General features: G+C 38.4%; 1 protein-coding gene across 3 annotated transcripts in view; it reads right to left on the bottom strand.

Moving 5' to 3' along the window:
• Positions 1-11,184: 11,184 nt before the first annotated feature.
• The window catches only part of lingo1a (leucine rich repeat and Ig domain containing 1a), a 150,457-nt gene continuing 138,013 nt past the window's right edge, over positions 11,185-23,628 (bottom strand). For all 3 annotated transcript variants that reach the window (XM_088080294.1, XM_042496239.2, XM_088080295.1), the window contains one exon: positions 11,185-15,235. In XM_088080294.1, coding sequence (XP_087936420.1) covers positions 13,376-15,223 — 1,848 coding nt within the window. In that variant the 5' untranslated portion in view covers positions 15,224-15,235 and the 3' untranslated portion in view covers positions 11,185-13,375. The remainder of the gene's footprint in view (positions 15,236-23,628) is intronic.

Here is a 23,628-nt window from a genome sequence, read left to right as displayed (position 1 = left end):
GACAAAATACTTTAGGAGCTTTTATTAGTGTATCTGAAATACTTAAAATAAACCACGCCACTCTCTAAAAAGGTTTTTTTTCTTTTGTCCCCAGGTTTTATCTGTAGAAAACAAACAAACATTAAAACAATTATCAAAGTCTTTGGCTAAATGCACATGACTTTTGCACTTGCTAAATTGGCTAAAGTTGGGAATCTTAGAGATGTGCTCACTCCACTGCACTTATGAAAAAGGCATCTGCTAAATGTCCAGTTTTATTAACATCTGAAAGAAATAGTGCATCACCGTGTCCTAACCATTCAGTCCCTCCAGTTGCATTTCAGTTTGCTTTTCACTCATTCAATCTCACTGATTGAAAGAAACAACCCTGAATGCAATACTGAATCCACAGCCTCCTTCACCGCCAAAGATATCCTGATTGGCACTTTAAATTTATGACGTGGGAAATTAGCAGAGTTAATCTTTTTTAATGTAGGGGGCTTAAGGTCAGTCACATATTGAGGCCAAAATCCTAAATTTGAAACAATATTGGTTTGTATCAGTATTTTGTATTTCATGTATTTCATTGTCATAGTTTTTATTTTATTTTGATAGATTGGATGATCAGGTATCTGTATTTGTAACATTGATACTTTTTAGCTTTATTGTTGTTTTTGTTTTCCTCTTTAGACATGTATCCACAAAGCTTTGCTATTTAATTAAAAAAAAGAAACTCACACAGTGGTTATGAATATTGAAATAAGCTATAAGGACCAAGACCTTTTTTTTGTACCAGGCTGTATGCCTGTTTATTTCTGCTGTAAAGTAATGCACATTAACATGGGGGTCTATGGGAATTGACTCTGTTTTGGAGCCAACCTCAAGTGGCCATTAAAAGAACTCCAGTTTTTGGCTCTTCCACGTTGGCTTCATTTTTTGCCCTGAATGTTGTCTCTTGGTGATAACAGGATGACTGTGTTATGGACTTGATATGGCTGTTAAAATTGGCATCTGAGTCGTTAATAACACCGAGATTTCTAACTTGAATTTGAATTTTCGAGAAATCTTAAAAGAGTTGAGATAAGCCTCCACTTTTTACCTTTATTCTTGAGCAACAAAGACCATTTTCGGTGTGTCTTTATTTTTTTAATGGTTAATGTTTGCTAATTATCATCATGCTTTTCTATGTGCTAAACATGTCCCAGTAATACATTACTGATATGAGCTTTTAGAAAGCGCTGTGTTTGTATTCTTTGCTAGACATCTTAGGCAATTTTGCTATGAAGGCTAGCTGCAAATTGGTGATTTGTTTTGTTGTTTTTATTTCTAACACAGGCAATTAGGTTGTGTGGAAAAACCTTAGCCTTTAAATGTCACACAGATAAAAAAGAAATCTGGATGGATGTTTTTTTAGCTTGTTTTCTATCCTATTTCTGCTAAAAATGACAAAGCACTAACCCATTAAAGCACGATATTTAACTGCCTAGAGAGTTTAAGTTTACTTATTTTGCCCTAATTAGTTGAGCCAACTTTCCTCCTGGCTGTCCTCATATTGTAGAAAATGGTTTGAAACTCCCACGGCATGTTTTCAGCAGTCATTTAGACCTGTGGGTAAAATATGGATTTGCTCGCTGCATGCTGACCATCTCATAATAATGACTACATGATAGTAATTCTTTCCTTTAAAGCTCACGCTGAAGTAATAACTGAAAATAATCTGATGTCCTTTGGTTCATTTGTAAAATACTAACGCTCAGCAGACGGTCTGGCTTTTGATAACGGATGCACCTTGAGCAAGATTCATGTGTGGTGGTATTGATGTGGTTTAGATACAGTAACAAAGTAATTCTGCAGTCACGCAATTATTGAAAGTCAGGCGGAAAAAAGGACAATAAAAGTATTTCTGAGCACTCTATTATTTTAAAAGACAACTGATCTCAAGGGCTCTCCCTTTGCGGTGTAATTTGAAAGAAACAGGATTTTCTCACCCTCATCTTTCTCCTTGTGACTCCTTTTAAATAATTGAAAGCTGAGCAAAGCCGGGCAATTCTGTCCCACTGAACAAGAGAAAATTCTTCTGTGGGCTCCAGCAGTGAGACTGTTGAAAAAGCCAAAACAGCTTAGATTTGAAATATCTCTGTCGTGTGGTCTCTTGCCATTGTTGTGCTGCACATCTCTGCAAAGAGAGAGTCATTGCTGAGGCATTCGACTGGTTTCTGACATCTGCACTTTTTTCACTCCAAAGGATTCGGGTGTCAGAGAACAGCTGGGCTGATAACAGTCCCTTTCCTGCCTCCATTGGAAGTTTAGGATATCAGTTGATCTGCTGAAGTTGTCATGCAGTTATTACCTCTGTGGAAAATTAGTAACTGCCTCATGAAATTGCTCCATGAAAATCAATGAAAAGCTTACCCATACAATAATTATGGCGCTGTCAAATGTAAGTGATTTTAAACGCGTCTGTACTTGATAATAACAGCCTGTTATTAACATCAGTCAGTACAGAGTACTTTCACTTCAGTGTGAATAACAGTTGTATGCACATTTGATATAGGGAGCACAGTTCATCATAATGATGGCAGAATTTTCGATGAATGAATGTGAATAAGCTCAATTTGGAAAACACCCCTTTGATTAGGCACAGCTGTGTTTTGGGAAGTTATGTGTTTCTGGAATATAAGTCCTCTGAGATTCAAGCGCTCCCATTAGAGGTTGATTAAGCCACCATACCAATGTTTATACATATAGTTGTTCTAATTATGTTGTTTGGTGCTTTTTTCATGAAAACTTGTATATGTTGACAGTTACAATTAAAAAAAGAGGGAATTTGAAATGCATTGTTCTCATATCCTCTGCTGTAACATTTACTTAATCACAAGTTTTTTTTGTGCAATGGAACAGGAAGCATTGTTTCAGCAGTCTGGTCACAAGTTTCCCAAAACCACAAATATGTTACATTTATAAATTTGGTACATATCATTTCAGTGTTTCTAAACTTACATTGTATATGAGCTGATTTTGGAGGAAGAGGTAAATGGCATGGCAAGACCCCCAGACCACTGCAGACTACTTGTCCAGACCAACAAACAACAAAACCTGTTGTTTTGAGCACAGATGCATTTTGCAAAGTTGCATTTTGAGCAGGTTTTCAGCAGCTTTACAGGTTTTTTTTTTTTGTTTGTTTTGTTTTTGTTGTGGCCCTTTGCTCTGTTTCAACCTGGCATCACACCATAAAAAGCCATTGCATTTTATAAAGCCACTGCTGCATTTCCAGCCAGAATGGTGCCAAAAAGTTGTTGTTTTTTTACCTGGCCATTGCTGCATCTCTAGCTGGCATAGTGCCAGTAGAAGTGTTTTATACATTGTTGTTATTCTAGCTGGGATAATGCCACTAAAAGCAGTTGTTTTTTACAGAGACATTGCTGCACCACCAGCCAGGATTGTGCTACAAAAAGCAGATGTCTATCACAGAAACATTGCTGCGTTTTCTTTCTGAAAGGAAAAGCAGTTGTTTTTTACTGAGACATTGCTGTTTTTTTGGCTAGGATAGTGCCATGAAAAGTGATTGTTTTTTTATCAAGACTGTGCTGCTTTTCTGGGATTGTGCCAGCAAAACTGGCTACTTCAGACTAAACATGATCCTCTTCTTCTCATAACCAAATGGTTTTTGGCCCTAAACCTAAGCACACGTTAACTATACAATCAGGTTGGAGGAAAACACTTAAGTGAGAGCTCTGTGCCAGGGTTTTCACCATATTCCTCCCAGGACCAAGAGATCTTCATTTAGCAATGAGCAGAGACTGAGATACTCCAACATCACCTGAACAGCTTTGATTTGTATTGTTTTTTTCTGCCCACTCTGGGACTGTTACACACCTGGGACTGTCAGTTACAGCACATCTAAGTCAGTCAATAACTTCAGTTGATCAATTAGCTGCTAAAGAGACTAAACTATTATCCTTGTGGCCTGGGAATTAAATTGCTTTTCGGTATTGCATTCAGATGAGAACGCTAGGTAAGCAATCTGGTGCACATTTCCATGATGACAAGACAATTTTATTTGCATAGCCCAATATCACAAGTGTAACATTTGCCTTAAGGGCTTTAGAGTCTGAAAACCATATGTCACCCTCGATGCTTAGATCCTGCAGTGTTTGCTTGTCTTACCTTTAAAACAGACAGTGAGCCTCATGCAGCAACTTTCTCTTATTTTTTTTAATCCTTCCTCTTAATTTTCTGGTAAGAGAAAATAAAAGAGAAGTCATCTCCAGATGCACTAAACACAATTTGAGTAAAAGCATCACACATTCATTTTACATGAGTCAATAATCTGAAACTAAACTTTATCTTTGTTTTTGTTATTGAACATAAATCACATTAACACAAATTAATTGAATCAAATTATCATATTTGTTAGAATGTAATTTATAGCAAAACTATGATAAATAACACCAGATGTCTTTTTGATTTTGCTTCTACCAGTCCTATCTTTTTGTGCTATTCTCACACAATAAAATGACACTTTAACATCAGTGAGATAACATGATGGTTCAGCCTCTGGAAAACTACCCAGACAGACAAAACACAATATCAGGAGGAAGATGGAGAAAATAATGAAAAAGGAAACCCATACTCACCTGCAGATATCTCGGAACAATGCTGACAAATGGGAGCAGCGGCCCGGCCGTGCTGTTTTCATCAGATCACATCATCTATCTCACAATGGCACCTGCCTCAGCTGCCCCATCAAATTTAAGCAGCCCCCCTGTCCTTGAGGCAAGTAGGCAGAAGCCAAATTATTTGCACACTGGTTAGCAACTTCAAGGTGAAACAGCAGCTGAGCTCTCAATTATTTCTCAGTGGCATATTCAGGCCTTACTCAGGGGAATTGGAAGTAGAACAGATTTACAGGACGGATTGGCCCCTTACCTGCTCACCTATTTACCTTGATAATTATTGCCCAGATCACCTTGGTAATACATTTGCCTGCAAACACTCTGCCGTCCCCTAAAGTGAGCACAAATGATAGGTTCAGTATTGACAGTCGCCAGCAGTGGGTCTGTTTTAGCAGGCTGCCAAAAAGATGGTTTTAATGGCAGACAGATGCAGTCTTTTGGCTGTCACATTTTTCGAATGGGGAACTCATGACTCTTTCATGGGGTTGTTAAATAAATAAGGAGGGTAGATAGAGTTGCCTAAAGAGACGTGGGCTGTGGCATATGGCCCAGGCAAAAAATGGGCCTCAACAGATCGCCTTTTTGGATGCCATCCTGGTGCATGCTCGATAGCCACGAGCCGGCCAAGACCGTAAAACAAAAGCAAAGCAGTCAAAAGCAAGTAACAGAGGGGTGTCAGGTGGCTTTTTCTTTTTGTAGCAGCGGGGCTCGGGGAAGTGTTTATTGACTATGCAGAACTGTCTGCTCAACATCAAAGCAACCGCTAAGTCCCCTCATGGGAACCACGCCAGACATAAACCCCTGAACCCAGAAGGATCAAAGTCTCACCCACTATTCAACTTAAAGCACATTAAATAAATATGAATATTCTGAATATTATGTCACAAATATAAATAGACAACCCCACCATCAGGAAAGCATCTTTTGCGCACATGAGATGGTAATTACTATGGATATTTTGAGAAAATGTATTGGGAGTTGAAAAGACTTTCTTTTTTTTTCCTGGGTAGTGAAATTATGCATATTTACTGATCCACTACAGTAGTTTGCATTCATATATTTGCATGTGTTTTAAAAACATAACATGCTACAGTATAGTTGGCGCATTCTATGGTTAATTATCCAGAAAAATGTGCCTCAAAAATAAACTTGAGATCAAACTTTTTGCACTTAATTAAGGTCATGTTTACGTCTATTTCCATCTTTACTGTAGAATCATAGTATCTGCTGTGTTAGTGAGGGCCCCGTAGTAAACAGAAGGTCAATTTCACCTCAGAACTATCCAATAAATGTATTTGAGGACGTTCAGGACAAGTTAATATAGGATTTTGGCCTTTATTGGTCAAGCAGTGCTCCAGTTAACAACAATATAAAGCAGGCTTGCTGCTGTCTGGCTGGTTTGGTAGCCTTTAAAACTTTATTATTCAGTCAGTGGAAGCTGGTAACAAAATAAACTGTCATGTCCAGTTTCCCAACAATCCTGAAGAGAGAAGTTCAGTCAACAGCCTCCAGAAACAGACACATTGCTACTCACTCCTGAACAAAGGATGCTGCTGCTTTGATTTGGACTTTCACTGAAACAAGACGAGACACTCTTACTTTGTTTTGTGTGTCCAGTCTCCTTAGCAGAGCTGCAAACTGCTCAGCCTCAGGGATTTGTCAAAAGTAGGAAGTAGTCATGGTCTGTTTGTGTTAAAGTTGAAATGTGATATTTGTTTTTGATTCATACCCTTATGTATGGGTGATTATTGGAAACACTGACAACTATTCCTTGCTGTGGTTTGGAGACACTCCACAACAAATACAGAGCATAACTGTACTGTTGAAGTTTAGCTTTACTATCCATCAGGTGACTCATTAAAGGGATAATGTGCAGATTTTCAAAAGCTTTGTGAAAATAGTAATACAAATATGCATAACTGGACTGTGGTAAACTTCCCTCCATCTTGCCATCACCCAGACCTCACTGGCTCAAGGGCTGTTGCTTGAACTACAGATTGCACCTCTGTTTTGTCACTGATTTGCTCATTGCTTGCCTAAAATGCCATCAGAAACATATTTTAGTGCACTGTTTGGCTGTAGTATGATAATTTATGATAACTTATTTTTACATCACAGGAAACAGTGGGCCCCATGCTGTTTCCTGTGATGTAAAAATAGAGGTTGATAGTACTGACATGAAATGGTAAAACCTAAGAAGTGCTGATCAAATATGAACCAAAAGTCTGTTACTATGATGTCTGTTTCTCACCAAAAATTCTTTCAGAAACATATTTTGGTGTACTGTTTGTCTGCTATTTTAGATTATTTGTTACTGGCCAACCACCATATTGTGTCCCCAAGCTGGCATTATGTCAGGGAGCGTTTATTAGTCCAGGAGTGGGGTGCATTCTGGTAGTTGTAGGTTTTCTACCTCCAGAACAAAAGACAATGCCACAGCCCCTTTTCTTTGTTATCTATTTTAATTTATATGACTAACTCCATCACAGTTTCATTACATCATCACTGTTTCTTAGAAGTATTTTTCTGTGGTAAAGATATAGCTCATTTATATCCATAAGCCTGTCTACCCTGTGTATTCGGTAATTACAGCCCCTTGACAATCTGAGATCATCTGGTGTTTTTAAATCTATTTACTTAATCCTCTCATTAGGCTTTTTTCACCATGTATAGAGCATGATGTATTTTACTTGAGGTGACTGAAGAAGCACATGATGTTCAAGTAAATTGCTCCTTGAAATAAAAGGATCATTATCTTTAAATGATAAAACCAGAATTCAAACAGGATCATATATTTACTTTGCTACAGTCTGGTGCGACAACCTGTGCCACTAGGGAAGTTATAATATAGTCCATCCATGTAGAAAAATACAATAAGACATTTAAAAGTGACTTTCTGGAAAAAAAATGCTACTTCCAAGCAATGTCAGACTTAATGTCTTGGGCTTTATGAGAATTGTTATTTGCTGTTATTTTCAATTTTTTTCTTAATAATGTGTAAAAATGACTATTTGGAGCAGATGAAGTTTTACAACAGTTGAGTAATAAACTCCAAAATACCACACTATTCTGTCCCCCCAAGCTTAGCTCATCCCATCATTATACTGTTTTTGATGTTAACATAACAAGCATTTCAATACTTATTATAAGACATTAAAGCTGGGACATTGTATTTCACCTTTCACACTGTAAATTGTGTGTAGGTGTGTTTAATTGGAAATGGCAGGATCCTCATCACTCTCCTGAAATATCCGTGGAAAACAAATTACAGAGCATTTGTCCTATAATTAATGCTAGTTCATCATGTTTACATGTTAAGGTGCTGGCTGTTCTTTCCAGTGCATCTAGCATGAAAGAAAAGAGAAAAAAGCACCAGACACTGACACAAAGAGGCCCCTTTTGTGGGGCTATGATATGCGCCAGGTGAATCAGTTTTAGAGGCAGCTGGCTACAACTCAGCTTGTCAAATATTGTAGCTTTATGGGTAGATGATGGTGTTAGACACGAACACACCGTGGTGCCCTTTTGCAATGGTTTGATATGCACCAGGTGCCTACTGGAAACTACAGCAATTTAAAAGTGAGAAAGTTGGTACAGGGTGGCTGGAAGGGGTGGTGGATGGGTCAAACAAATCCCGGACTGTCACCCAGGAGCCTGCTGTTGGCTTCTCTTATGAATTATTATATGGGCCAAAAGTATTTAAACGCAGCAAGACTTGTCTAAGTAGGCTAATTGCAATATTAGCATTACAGCACTGTAGGCTAGACATCATTCATGCTACATGGTTTTTATTACCAGTAGTTTGGCTTTAACTGTTGTTTCTTAACAAAAATACCATTATATACTGTATACCTTGTTGAAATATCAGGGAGGTATGAATGTGTGAAAAGCAGATTGTAGTAATAATTGTAGTTGCCTAATTAAAGTGATAAAGATGTAATCACTTTCAATTAGATGTGTGGCATTTCAAGTAAAATTAAGTCCTCTTGAATTTCAGTCCACTTATTTCAATCCCAGTATTATGCTATTGGGATTAGCTTGTAATCTAACGGTTTAATTCATTTTAATATATGTAAAGTTTGACAGACATTGACTGAAATAGCTAGGTAAATTAGGATCCAGGAAGCCTAGTATGGAAATGTTGATGTAAACAGGAGCTTAAATTGAACCCTTTGATATGGATATACTGTAATATAGACAAGAGAAACATCCTCCCTGCCATGGTTTAATATTTCACATCCAAGCATAAATCTCAAATGACTTGCTTTTTATTTTAGGCATCTGATGCTTCTATTGTGTGACAGAGGCGCAAGCAACAGCAAATTCACACTTTTGTTTGCCTACGTGCCGTGTTTCCCAGATGTCATTAAGCACATGGATTTGGATGAGTGCAAGGAACACCCAGGGGTGTGTCTGTATTTTCATGCTCAGTTGAGGAGAGGTGACTTGTCGCACGGTGTCAGAATCCATCAGCCTGTTCCTGACCTAGAAATTTAAGCACAGATCTAATATCTGAGGAATGAAAACAATAGATGTCTCCATTACTCCCCAGGGCTCAAAGGCCTCAAGAATAGCTTCTCTCCTCCTCTATTCTGCCTGTCTGTTTTCAAGTCAGAAGATAAATGAGCATGCTATGATACAGCTTGAGGAAAAAAAGAACGTCAAAAGTCCCCATGGAGCCCTAAGCAAGGAAGCAAGGATGTGGAATAAAAAGGAATGGAACAGAGATCCAAACTTAATGCAAAGCAGCACTGTGTTTTATGAAACTAGGCTGTCCTCGGCGTATCCCTGGTCATTTCCCATAACCTTCAAAGGGTAACCTAATTTGCATGTTTCGCTAAGAGACACCCCAAAATGAAACTTTTATTCAATGATAAAAAGCTATTATTTTTGTTTCATTTTGAAGTTCACTCACTAATTACTTTACCATTATCATCTCTTTTAAGATTACAAATGTGCAGCACAAATGAATAATATTCCCAATGCATATCTTAATGTTTGTGATCCTTCACTAATGGTGGTTAATTAATGTTTGGAGGCCAGGAAAGTAAAGAAATGAACTACCAATGCCCCCGTAAACAAGTAATTAGCGCTGAAACATATGATGTTAAATTACCTTGCGGTCTGCATCATCATTTAATGAGGTATTCAATCAAAGAAATCAAACATTAAATTGCGTATTTGGTCACTGATAGACAAAAATACACTCAAATGCTCAGTTAGACTTAAAGGAATACTTCATCCACAAAATAACTATTTGTATATCAGTAAGTCATGCTACATTACCTTAAATTTGTGAAGAAAACTGTTTTTCTCACATGCCTCCATGGAAAATGGCAATGATACTGATTCATAGATTGATTGAGGTCCAGGTTTAACAACAGCAAAATTATACTAAAACATCCATTAACAAACTCTGACCAAACTTGTGTACCATAATGCTGTTACTGTATGCTCAGTACTTCCCAAACACATGCATTATCTCTAAAACCTTATTATGTAAAACTGAGTGGAAAGTAAAGCTAATCTATGCTCCTTTATGTGCCAGACTCCAATGCTGAGGTTTTTTTTAAATTCACGAAACTTGAATCATATATGGGTTGCTTGAGTTTGTAAATATACATTTTAATATAGTTCATGATGTCTAGAGGTATCACGTACTTAAATTTAATTGTTTTTTAGAGCTTAACAACACTTTTTTAAAAAACAAATTTAGGACTTATTTTTGAACAAATGATCCTTTTCTTATGCTAGCATTGCAGGTAGCATGCAGGCAAGTCTATGCATGCTACCATGCAGAGGTAGGATTTATGTCAGGCTATGGTAGTTAAAGAGAGTTTGTTTAATTCACATTTTGTCAGCATTTAAGAACAAACAAGACAGTTTTAAAATTTGTATCATTTAGAAAATTTGTAACATTAAAAAAACGTGGACTCCTACAATGACAGTCTGCCTCATTTTCACAGAGAAATTTAAAAGATGAATAAATCAAATGAGATAAAATGTTTGGACTTCGCTTTTTCAGAATTATTACAATATAAAGACTTTTAGGGCCTAAAATTCATACATTTGAATTTTTAAGACATTTTAAGGCTTTTAAAGGACCTGCATACACCTTGATTTTGTTCTTGTTATATAGGTTTCCTCAATAAAATCAATACACTGGCCATTTCCCTTGCAGACATGAGAAAAACAAAGTTTTCCTCATAAATTCAAGGTAACATGTCATGACTAATTAATATACAAATGATCATTTTGTCAGTGAAGTATTCCTTTGAGCTTGTGCTTGGGTGGCTAGGCATTAAAGGGTAATTACACTATATTTGTCTTTCATAAACTCTGCCTTCTTACTGTGGCCTGTTACTGAAAAAAATGACTGATTTCATAATTTTTCATGTTCATAAATATTTGCAGCTAGGAAAATAATTGTTGTCAGTGGTACAAACCAACATTATCCACACCCCAAACATACTCAGCTGTCATTTCTGGTTATAAGCCAGTGGATTCCTTACTAAAGACATGTTTAAAATCAAGATAGGACCAGCATGTGTTTAAAAAAGTCCATAGATTGTTTAATACAACATACCATATTCTCAACAATTCAACATCAACGGAATTTTGTTAATTAAAAAAAAGAAAATCTGCATATTACCTTTATTGCACAGAACAATTTGAATGTATTTTCCATAGATTTCTTTTTTCTTATCTTTTTTTTTTCTTTTTTTGTAAAAAGTTGGCTTGGACTACATGGTCAATATAGTCCAGGGTCAAAATAAAAAAATAAGGAGTAACAGAAACAGAAATAACAGGATCCCGGGATCACTCGGGACCAAAAAAAGGCTAGGTACAGTAGCCACACTTTGAACTAAGAGAGCATTCATAATCAGCAAGAGGGAGAACCACGAGCCATATCCAGTGATTTTTTTTTTCCTTTATGCAAAACGGATTACACCAAAGCTGCTTCACATTGCTCCATGGGTGAAACCATCTGTGTCACTCGAGCCATCTGCATATTCTGTCCATACTTCCAGCCCATTACTGTGTCGTTGTCTGTAATGTCATCCATCATAAATAACTTGGCCTTTATCCTCACACACGTTTGCAAAGCCCAGCTGTCCACAGTGTGTACTTGAAAAGGAAAGGCTGTAAACTCACATTTTATATGCAGGGCCAACTGGGAGCATAATATGCGCAGTTCTTATTCCCCTGACAAACTTTGCACATTTCTGGGGAATAGCAAACTTGTTAACGATCCTGGAAGGTAATATTTCCATGGCTTTGATGAGAGGGGAGCATCGGCATAAATAAATCATTGATTCATAAAACAAACAAGAAAAACAATGAAAGAAATATTCTACAGCTTGAGGAGCACATTGTATCCAAAAAACGTGAGCACCACTACTTGTATTCCTGCACAATCATGTTGAGCACAAAGTAATACCGTTACGTAACAGTTTTTGAAATCCAATTTAAAAAGTCAGGGATAAGGGCTTCTAGTATCAAGGTACCAACCTTTTTATTTGATGGCAAAACTGTAACTAGATGCTGCATCTATTGTTGGCACAGAGCTGCATCGCATCAGCAACATCACACATTTTTTTTTATCATGCCCTCAATCCATGTGTGTGCACAGTTAGGTTACATCTGAACATTAGGGAAGTGGGATACTGATATCAGATACTGGGCTCAAAGGGCTTTGTAAGAGCATTTCCTCAATGCTAAAATCCAATAAAGAGCCTCATGTAAGAGCAGAATTTGCTGCTGCCTTTCAATGCTAAATATCAGTATTTGTATTTCTAAAAGTGCAATTATTCTTACAAACCTCACTACCATTTGTACAGTGTTGTACTGAGAATTGGTATGAATAGTAAAACTTGCATGATGCATCCCTTACACTGAGACGGTATTTTTCAGAGCTTTTTTTTGTGTATCATTCTGTTTTTTAAGTCACATGACAATCAGTGTAAACTTTTTTTTCCCTTTATTAGGCCTGTACTTTGTTGGTCAAGAGGGTCGCTACCAATTAGCCACTAAGGCATCAAATTTAAGTTTATATGGTAAATCACCAATAGTTTTATGATATATTTGTGTCAAACAATGTTATGTATTTCTGCTAATTGCTGGGGCATTTTTTTTTCTTTCCCATCATGTATTGTGACACAGATACACATTTAATGTATTACAGAACAATCATCACTGCAGAAAAGAAAAAGACCATACTGAATGTAGCACACAGTATAATGATGATGTACATGAAATGCATCAATGTTGTATAAATGTGCTCATCAACCCATACAAATCTCATTCATAACTTGACATCTAACCTTGGAAATAAAAATAAAAATACAGACAAGAAACAGCAATGGCCAAAATCTGATCTGCCCCTCGCCTTCTGGCTGTTTGAAGTGTTTTTCTTTTCTGACATTATTCCCAGTATAAATCCACAGGAATATGAACTTCTTATGACAAATCTGACTCTTAATTAATGCCCCCGCAGGCCTCGTAGAAACCACCGATGCCCCGTAGCACTGCATGTGCTTCCATTCCCTCTCACTTGTGAAAGTCAGGAACTGCCCTCCTCTCTAGTGCTTCAGTCAGGAAAAAACAATACTCTATGTTAACAGACCAGGATCCACAGGTTTGTGCGGGAGGAAAGAAAATGTCTTCTTTTCCTTTTGTCTTATTTTTCAAGTTCAAATTGAATAAATCCCACAGGTCCATTAAATCATTTTCATGTTAAACTTGCGAGGAGCATCCACTGTGCTGCTGCTCATGCCAGCGTCCGATTTCCGTGGCACGTACTCGATCTCGATGTTGTGCTTAGTGTTGCCTTTACCTCTGCTCCAAAGGAAGAGCAGTACCAAGCAAAACAAGACGACACCGAGAAAAGAAATAAAGCCCATTGTGGTCGCAATGATCAACGTCTTTATATCAAAGGGGAAAGGGGCATTGGCTCTTGTACCGTTAGCACCAGTTTCTGTGGGCTGGTTGGAGATGAAGGCAAAAGTCTTGTTGGGTTGGTGGGGCCAGTCAGGCGAGTAGCTGTGAATGTGCAGGTGAGCAAGAGAGGTGTCATTTCCGCCTGCATTGCTTGCTATACACACGTATGTGCCATTGTCTTGAATCTGGGCATAGCGAACCTCGAGGGTACCGTCTGGCAACACGGAGAGCCTTCCAATTGTTTTGGTGGTGATAAACTTTTTCTGCGGGGATAGCCACATAATCACTGGAGCAGGATCTCCATCAGCTTGGCAAGCAAAATGAACAATGGCTCCCTCATCAACAAATTTCTGCTGGGGCTTGCGATCCCTAATCCTCGACTTGCGGCACGTGAAGTAGTTGGGCTGCAGAACATCCGGGAAGTCTTTGAATTCTTTGCCTTGGACAAACTCAGGGGAGGCACAGGTAGGCTGTTGCCTGTTGAAGTTCAGTCTCCAGCGTCGTCGGAAAACCCATAACAGTCGGCAGTCGCAGGCCAGGGGATTATCATACAGGGCAAGGGTTTCCAGGTTGCCAACTGAATGGAAAGCCGACTCCTCTAAAGTACTAAGAGAGTTTCCAGACACGTTTAGAATCTTCAGGTAGTTTAGACCGCGGAAAGAGTAGGGCTCAATCATTGCCAGTCTACCTCCTACCAGGTGAAATTCCTGTAGACGCAGAAGATCATGGAGCTTATTCCCCTCAATGGTATGGATAGGATTGTATGAAAGATTAAGAAAGCGCAAGTAAACCAAGTGCCGCAGGGCTACATAGGGAATCGTGGTTAGGTTGGCATTTGCAATGGTCAGGGAGGTGAGATTTAATCCATACAAGCAATTTGGGGTCATCGTATCCAGATATGGCCAGTTGGCTATTTCCAACACTTTGAGACGATAGAGCCGTTTAAAGGAGTAATCCCGTATGACATTGATATTAAGGTGGCGCAGCCTGAGAGTGATCAAACTGTGAAGGTGGGTAAAAGCCTCTGTTGGCACAGAGGACAAGTTGCACTTCTCAAGACTCAGGTGCTCAAGGCTACTTAGGCCATGAAAAGCCCGGTGGGAGATGAAAACCAGGTCGTTGTCACCCACCTCTAAAGACCGAAGGTTGTACAAATCCTGGAACATGTAGTCCAACAGGATGACAATCTTGTTCTCACTTATGTCCAGCTGCGTGAGATTGCTCAGGCCTGTGAAGACACCGAGCTGGATCAGCTTAAGCTTGTTGCTACGCAGCCCCAATGTCCGCAAGCCGTAAAGGTTGTTGAATGCTCCGGGTTCAATAGTAGAGATCGTGTTTTCACTGAGCTCCAGGTGTTCAAGGTTGGCAAAGGTGGCAAACTCGTCTGGGTTGATGGTTCTGATGCGGTTCTTGCTGAGGTCCAGCAGTTTCGTTTCTGCAGGAATGCCCTCGGGAACTGTCATGAGCTTCTTGCGGTGGCACATCACAGAGCGCTCTTGAACATTGCACTCACAGCGGGATGGACAGCCTGTAGTGGAGCCAGACAGCACGGTGCCCAGCATCAAGATCAGAATGGGCTGCCAGCAAGCCACCAGGTAGCTGTGCCCAGTCGCTTCCCCGGCCGCCATCTTATCGGTTACCTGGGGAGACACAGAGAAGAGGGAAAACATTTAGCCTGGAAATGGGATTTAAACAACTGATGATTTTGACCACCTAACATTTTGCAAAATCCTGAAGCAAGGACAAAAAGAGAGCATTCAAAGAAGGTTGTTTGGCATGGTTTAATATAACTGAGCTATATTCAGATAGTTCAGTTGTTTCACATCATATGTGGTGGTAGCTGAGTTGTTGAATGTGAACGGACAGCAGTTTGAATTTGTATTAAAACACTTTCCTTTGACCACTGCGTCTATTTTCTGCCCGATGGTTAAAGGACGGCACTCTCGTGCGACACAATTCCCAACAGAGCAGAGTATGAATCCAGCTGCAATATTAATGCCACAGACTCAAGATGAATAGAGGTGGGCGGTTACGAGGAATAAGGTATGTGCTTGCATAATTGAGAGCGCTGACAGTTTTGAATTCTGCATCGTTCACTTTCTCTACACAGAGCTTCAAAAACATGTTAGCTGCTGTGAATGCACAGAATTCTATCAGACCTATTTGCTGTATAGAAGACAAAGCACTGATCCTAGCAAAAAAGAATAATAAAAGACCAAATAATTCAAGTAATCTACATACATCTTGCACTGCACACTCTTTGTGACTGCTATATGCTGCACACCATTTTCCTTGCAAACCTTGATGATCAATCAGTCAATGCTGTCAGCCTGATATGAAGGGAAGGGGTGCAGCTTCACGTGGAATTAACAGCATTTTTCAGACGGTAATCCAATTTATGCTTTGTCACAGACACATATGCTGAGCACATCTGTGGGTTGTTCTGGTACCATAAACTGTTTTTATCCTACTTCTAGCCTGGATCTGCTGTGTGAGTTGAAAAAAAAAACAGCAGGGGGTTGGGGGGCCCAGTAACAGGAGGATGCAGTCAAAGATGGATGGTGGCAAGTGTGATGTATGTGCTGTGGCTGACACCCGGCTTGCGCAATCCTTTACAATAAAATATAGAGCATGCACCACCAGGGAATTGGATACAAAGAGATAAATACTGGGTTTAAGAGCAAAAAACCAAACAAACAAACAAACCGTATTTAATATCAATGCCATCTGTCTGCATGCCTCTACCCTTTCACGAACAATGCAATTAATAATTTATTTCAGCATGCTTGAGAACGCAAAAACAAACAAACATACAAAAAACCCACAATGACATTATTTTCATCATAGAGCAAAGTGGGAGCATCACTTCTCCATACTATGATTTAGTATGGTTTAGTTCTGAAATATTAGTTGTATGAGTGGTTCGGTAGTAAAAGGCAGATGGTCTTACTAATGATTAAGAATTTTGATCAATAATTTCATCAGCACTTAAATTGCTATTTCCAACATTAAAGCACATGTAGTTGGATTGTTATTCAGTGACATGATGAAATGTGCAAGGAAAAACACCCCACAGAACCAAAATCCTTCACATCTCGTTCACACTCATCAAGACATGTCTCTGGGCGACTCCTGTCTATGTGTGACGGCTGTTGTCACAATACGTACATTTTTGCCAGTGGTATGCAGTTTTATCTCCTGCTCTAAATTTGCTTTTAAAGTCGATTGCTAGCTGGTCACATGGTGCTTTTTTTTCTTTTTCAAACAATGTTTGTGAAGAAGGATTGTGCACACGTTTGTGCTTCAGCAGATTTCACGGCCATATTACATGTGACAGATTGAGACTGTAGAGTAACGGGTAGGAGAAAATCTGTTATATTATGGTTGACAGTTAATTATGGGGTGACATGTTACTACCATTGTGGTCACCACAAATAACTTTTTTTCCACTAAACCGACGGACGACTGGACATCAGACTCATCAAAAAAGGGGGGTTTATGGGTTAGATTTACTTGACTCAATTTCATTTTATTCCCTCTGAGGTCACAGTTCAAATTGGGGATTTGATGATACCATCTGTAATCAAGTGAGAGATTTCAAAACAGACAGAGATGATGGTGCACACAAGACCAGAGACCTGCACCAAAGCATGCTGTGCTCCTTTCTGCCTCCAGCCATCCTCAATCATTCTTATTCCTTAACCCACATTGATCATGTCAGTGCTGAGCGCTGTGAGATGGAGTGGTGTGGGGCTTTGTATGGCATGCTAAGACACCTTGGAAGAAGGAGTGGCCTTATCGTAGGCTCAATTCCATCTGTCACCCTCTATCATGTGGCTATCGCATATTGGATATCAGTCAATGAGATGCTATTATGTCCAACTCTATTACCACTGACACTGAAACCCAATCAAGAAAATGATCAAATCATAATCCCTCGTCTGTAAATCTCCATGTCTGCAACTTCAGCAGGTTATAGACCCTAGTCAGGCTTTTTAATGAGTCCTAGCACTCTGCTACACAGGGTCAATATCTCCACAAAATAACACTGCACTTGATTACTTAATCATAATTCATGACTCTATTACAAGATCCACTACAAGGAGATGTTACTGAAGCTTTTACAGTCAATCCTTCCAAAATGGAGAAAAAAAACCCCACAGCTCACCCAGTATACAAACCTAGCTGAGATGCTGGAGCTGTGGAGCATAAAATTTAAGTAATTTCTTCAAAATGTGGTCCCCTGTGTTATTCTTATTCTTAATTTATTTATTTATTTAAAGACAGAGCAACTTCATAGCCCAAGGCTTCAGCAGCAAATGCGCAGAAAAACAGGTAAAGACAGTAATATATTAAGATAAGGAAATTCCATTTACGGGTTAACATTTGCTGCTCTGTTTTTTTAATGATCTAGTGTTATCATTCTGTCACAGGCATATAGTCTGAATGCAGTTCTTCATTCCTATCAGCAGTCAATTGAGCTCCCAGAGAATTACATCAATTGAGGTGAAGTAAGAGGGGTGTGCTTTTTAAAGAAAAGAATGTGGTTGAGGGTAAGTGAGACAGCGGTGCTGAATAAATGTTGGCCCACCAGTCCAAGACCAGTGATAACTAGATCAATGAATAGTGAGATTAATGCCTTTATGACAGAATCCACTGGGATCGTGAAGACGTTTCCTCATATCAGAAGGTGGATGGTGCTCCTACAGTACGCGGCTGTTATACCAGAGTAGCTATCAGTGGATGAACAATCATAGTTAACCATGTATTTACCATTGTCTTTTCCAAGCTGCTGTTATTAAAGGGTCATTTTGTTATTTTTCAACCTGGAATCCTATTTTCCCATGTTTTTGTGTCTACTTGATTCATGAAAATAACATAATTCACTTCAGTAATGAGTGAAAGCTCTGCAGCTGGCAGCAGATTACAGGCTGCAATCTAACATTAGAGGGAAACTGTGCACTGTCAATTTACATCCACTGAAAGTGCTTGCTTTAGCCATTGACAGAATCAGATTATTATATGACAGTCTGACTACATTATGTAGGTCTAAATATAGAGATAGACCTTTTTGCTTGTTTTTGTTCAAGCAGAAACAGCTCCAAAATTGCTATCCCCAAACCCACCAGACTTCATTTAAATAAACAGTAGATTTAACAGCATAAAACACGCTTCGTTCAAAGCCAACAGAAACAAAATAGAACTCACAAAACCTAGTTTGTCTTTCACTGTTTCAATTATCACCAACTCTGGTTTGGTTGTAATAAACCCCAAATTCATCCACCTAAATGTAAAAACATGCTTGCTTTATTACACACTCAAATTACCATGTATTTAAATGGAGTCTGGTAGGTTAGGTGGTGGTGATTTTGGGGCTGTTTCTATGTGTAAACAAAAAGGATCCTACTCTTTAATAAAGGGTCTATCTCTGTAGAGATGTCTTCCATAATGTCTTCTGTCAGTGGCTAAAACAGGCACTTTGGCGGACATGCATTGACAGTGCACAAATGCCCCAATTGGTTGCATCACACCCTGTTTTGCCGCTGAAAGCTGTGCCAATAAAGCTCAATTTTGGTCCATTTTCAAAACCTGCTTCCTAAATTACTCACTTAGACACAAAAACATGGGAAAAAAGGCTCCAAGCTGAAAAATAATGAAATTACCCTTTAAGTCAAGTTTATTTAAAGTTTAATTAAGTGTTGAGCTGTCATGTCAAGAAGCATTGGCCACATGAGGATTTCATTCAACCTTATTTTACTTTGATTTTTCTCCACATATTTTTCTGTTTCAAATGAAAATCTAATTTCAATCCTCTCTTGTGATGAAATAGTTCTTTATGAGGAAAGAGCCTTTATTTTCTGCACTTTATTTAAGGTGCTGAAAATATCCTTGCTTCTTTGAATATACAGGCAACCATGCTACAATAAGCACAAACTGAATCAAAAGATCAAGCAACTATTTCCATATAATTGTGAGTCTTGGGTCATTTTTCTTTCAGAGGGATGAAGCTCTTTTCAGCTCGCTGTATTTAAAGTTTGCAGCTCCACAGTCAACAGGTTTTAAGCACCCGCTTGTAGTAAGCTGTTTTAATTGCTCCCTGTCCTCACGTAGCTTTAACACACAACGTGCTATCACGCCACTAAATCTCGCTCCACGCGTCTCAATGAGGCTGTCTGTCATCATTAAGTTCTCCACAATAAGCACAATCAAACATAAGTGGGGAGGGGTATTGTTACGATTTAAGCATCGCCCAAAGCTTTAGTTTACCTGTCACAAGACATCACTCCTGAGCTTTGTTAATACCACTGTTAAATACCTGTAAGCTTCTGGGAAATCCCTGAGATGATGCTGACGTTATCTGGAGCACAAAGTGTTAAAAGCCTTTAAAGCCCATTCTCCTGCAAAGTGCTTAGTCAGCTGGCAGGCTAATCCTGAATGGACTAACCCAGCTGTGGAATTTTATTTACTGTTAATATTTGCATGACTTTGGTAGTTTATCTGAGGTTAACAATTTGCAGCAAGCAGATGCCATTATTTTAAATCTCCTCCTTAAACAGATGTACCTAAATCATATGGGGCAGTATACCTGTTTTAGTATACCATTACTATGATTTTTGTATGTATGTATGCTGGGAAAAAAAAACAGCTGCCAAGATTATAAATTAAACTGATTAGCAAGATTCTTATTGGTTCAATTCTTTGCAGTAAGTAGCAGATATTATAACACAGTGAATGCATATTGACAGCCACACTTTGGCTAAATCCATCTTAACCAGGAGCGTCTGACCTTTAGCTCCACAAGTAAGATCACTTTCACACTGATATAATGTCGCCGAGCTGAATTTCGAGAGAAAGGTTACCCTTGTGTCATTGAGAAGCTAAGCTGCCTGGTGGGATTGCTGGCTGGAGCCGGGCCTGTGAAATGGCAGGGCTTAAATGTAAGCCGACGCCCGACAGATGGACAGCAAAGCCCTAATCCAGGCGAAGAAGCTGGTTGGTGCAACAAGGTGCAGAATTCCAACGGTGGCCAGCTGTTGTCCTGATGAAACTCTGCTATGAAACCTGTCGACATGTCTCTCCTGAACTTCACCCCAGAAAAGGGTCGTATACTATTCCTCTGCAGGTGCACTGCTTACTGATGTCGAATAACATCATTCGGCTACGAATACATTTTATAAGAGAAGATTATATTTGAAGTAACTAGGAAAGTATCAACAGTAGGGATTGGCTGGTGCATTATATATGAATTTTCATTATCAGATTATCATTAATAATTAGACCGCTGGGCAATCAGCAATAAAAGACACTCCACAAAACAGGCAACACTATCTCTAAATATGCAAGACATATCAATCAATTTTTGGGATGTCTTATGTCATTCTGGCTTCTTAAGACATTTTTTTCACTAAGAATTATGTAAACTATAAAGTATGAAAACTTAAAAAAAAAAAAGATGATTATCAATTGCAGTTTACACGGACAGAGTGATAGACGCCTCTTGTCATTTTGCTATCCTTTTGGATATAAAAGGAGTGACCAAAATATTGACAAACTTCTCCTTTACTATATCTCTGCAATACTCAGCTCTCTTTTACAAAAGAGATGTAAGTGAAGGTTAGAATAAGGTGATGATGATAATACAATACAGTTTAACAGCACCACAAAGCCTGGTCTTGAAAAAGACCAGATCGGACTAATTGAGGCAGCTGTGACGGCCTCTTCTGAGAGATGACTGAGGACAGCGAAAGTTGAAAAATTAAAAACAGGCAATTCATTTAATATATATGCAGATAAGTATTGTTGTTTGTTTATTAAATGGCCCTTGGCCTACTGTTATTTTGCAATAGTGTCCACCAAACAAAACAAATTGATCCTTGCTCTGGAATATTAATCAAATTTCCATCTAACTAAGAATTTTAAGTCAAAATTGGTTAAAAGTGATAGAACTCTGCTCTTGATTTTTCCCCAAAGAAAATGCTGTTATCCATCAATTTTTGTAAGGATCCTTCAGGCTTTGGACATTAAATCCCTAAAGCCATACAGGTCGTTGACCCTGTGCTCTGACCTTATTGAGTGGTCTGTGTGGGAGGAGAAGTGGTCAATTAAATGTGTTATTCTTCTTATGATCACAGCTCACTTGGTATTTTTTTTATTGTAAACACATGCACTGAAATTCTAAATGAAGTGGGATTTCCCCGCACGAGGATATGTTTACTCACTGGTTTATTTTTTATTTTTTAATAAAACAAACAAACAAATTACTGATGGTAAAGGCAAAACTCCATAATTTCCAAACGGGTGATACTGTGTGCAGAGATCAGTAGTCTAATGATTACGGCTGTTAAAACTCTGAAAGTCATGTTTCATTGCACCCAAGATCACCCAGGCTCCTAATTTGGGCAAGCTTTTTACAGATGTGGTTGGCTGTTATGTGTGAGAGGGGGAGTGTGTGTCCTTATGTGGTGTTCCATCATTATTAAGCTCATTAGCCTCGTCTCCCCAGCTCTGTTTGGAGAATCATCATTAATTTTTGGTTCTTAAGGAGATGTGTTTTCAAAGAGGAACAGCCTCCAGAATGTCAGACTCATAAAACGTAGATGAAGGATTTTGGAAGAACTCAGATCAGCACTCACTAATGAGGACCCACAGTCCTTTCGCAACATCCAAAAAAGTAAGAAAAAAAAAAAAAAAGAAGCCGCCTGCCAATAGTTGTGTTTGGAGATATACAAAATCCAATAGTTTCCTGATCAAAGCCACATTAGACTGACATTTAAGTTCATATAAGGTTAATGATGCGTGTGATTTAACAAATTTTTACTAACAGTAACATATTGTACACCATCTGACTGTTACCTTTAAAAAAAAAGTAGTATTATGTCTGTTATCAAATAGCTATCTTGAACCATCACAGTTTTTCACCTCAACTAAGCATTGGCAATATGTTCTCTAAGAAAAATGTGTTTGGATATGACACAAGTACACGTTCACTGTTCATTTCATTTAGATACCACAGCAAAATGACTCAATGAAAGGGCTGGGTGATTGTAAGTAAATCTAATATTACTTAGATAATAGAAAAGCTTTAACAGTCCAATAGGTTCAGAAAATTACATAATTTTATTGTAATTTAGCTTTTAAAGCATAGAAAAGGCAACACTTATGATATTAAGCTATCCAAAATCTAGTGTCTCACATTATTATATTGATATAATATTCATTTATTGCCCAGTCTCATCTCAAAATAATATCACTTAAATCATGTAACTTTAATACATGCTGAATGACAAGGGAAACATGTAACTTGTGTCAAGCTTTTATTAACTAATATCACAATATCAGTTCCCATAGCTCTAAAAGCAGCCAATTCAATCTCTATAAATATAAGCTTAATCAAATTCTTTCAAAGTGCCTCTAAAGTGCAACAACATTTGATTTGGTTCATGCTAAGCTGAGATTTTGCTGTGCAAGTTTCTTTGAAGCCTGACTGCACTTTAGCATTGAAAATGAACTTGTAGTTCATTAAAGTATTCATTTAATACCAATGTTTTATCCATTAAGAATATGATCAAATTGAACATCATTAAGTTGAACAAAGTTGCTAAATCCAAAAATGTATGTCTGTTTTTTTTTCTCGCTTTATCTCTACCATACATTTCTTCTATGTGCTGCTGAAGGTTTTGTTGGTTTGAATTAGCAAAACTGAGAATATGACAGCTAGCAGTTTTGCATAACGGGGCTTTAAGCTGAATGCTAACATCACAATGCTAACATGTTCACAACAGCAATGCTAAATGTTGATGTTAAGCAGGTATAACCTGTATCCAAGTGGCAACCTCCTGCATAAAAAAGCTAACGTGGAGGTGCAAAAAGCTGCAGATCCTTGAATGGCCACTTGAGACTGGCTCCAAGAGTGAGTCACTCTCATAGACTGCCATGTTAAAATGCCAAACCTAACAGCAGAATAAACATGTGTACAACCTGGTACAGAAAACGGTTTTGGTCTTTATAGCTAATTTTAACTGTGCTGAGTATG

Source organism: Plectropomus leopardus, chromosome 7 (assembly GCF_026936395.1).
Source record: "Plectropomus leopardus strain MGB_pleo_1.0 chromosome 7, ASM2693639v1, whole genome shotgun sequence".
Lineage (NCBI taxonomy): Eukaryota > Metazoa > Chordata > Actinopteri > Perciformes > Serranidae > Plectropomus > Plectropomus leopardus.
The sequence above is the reverse complement of the archived record's forward strand: the minus strand, read 5'-3'. Positions and strand labels throughout refer to the sequence as shown.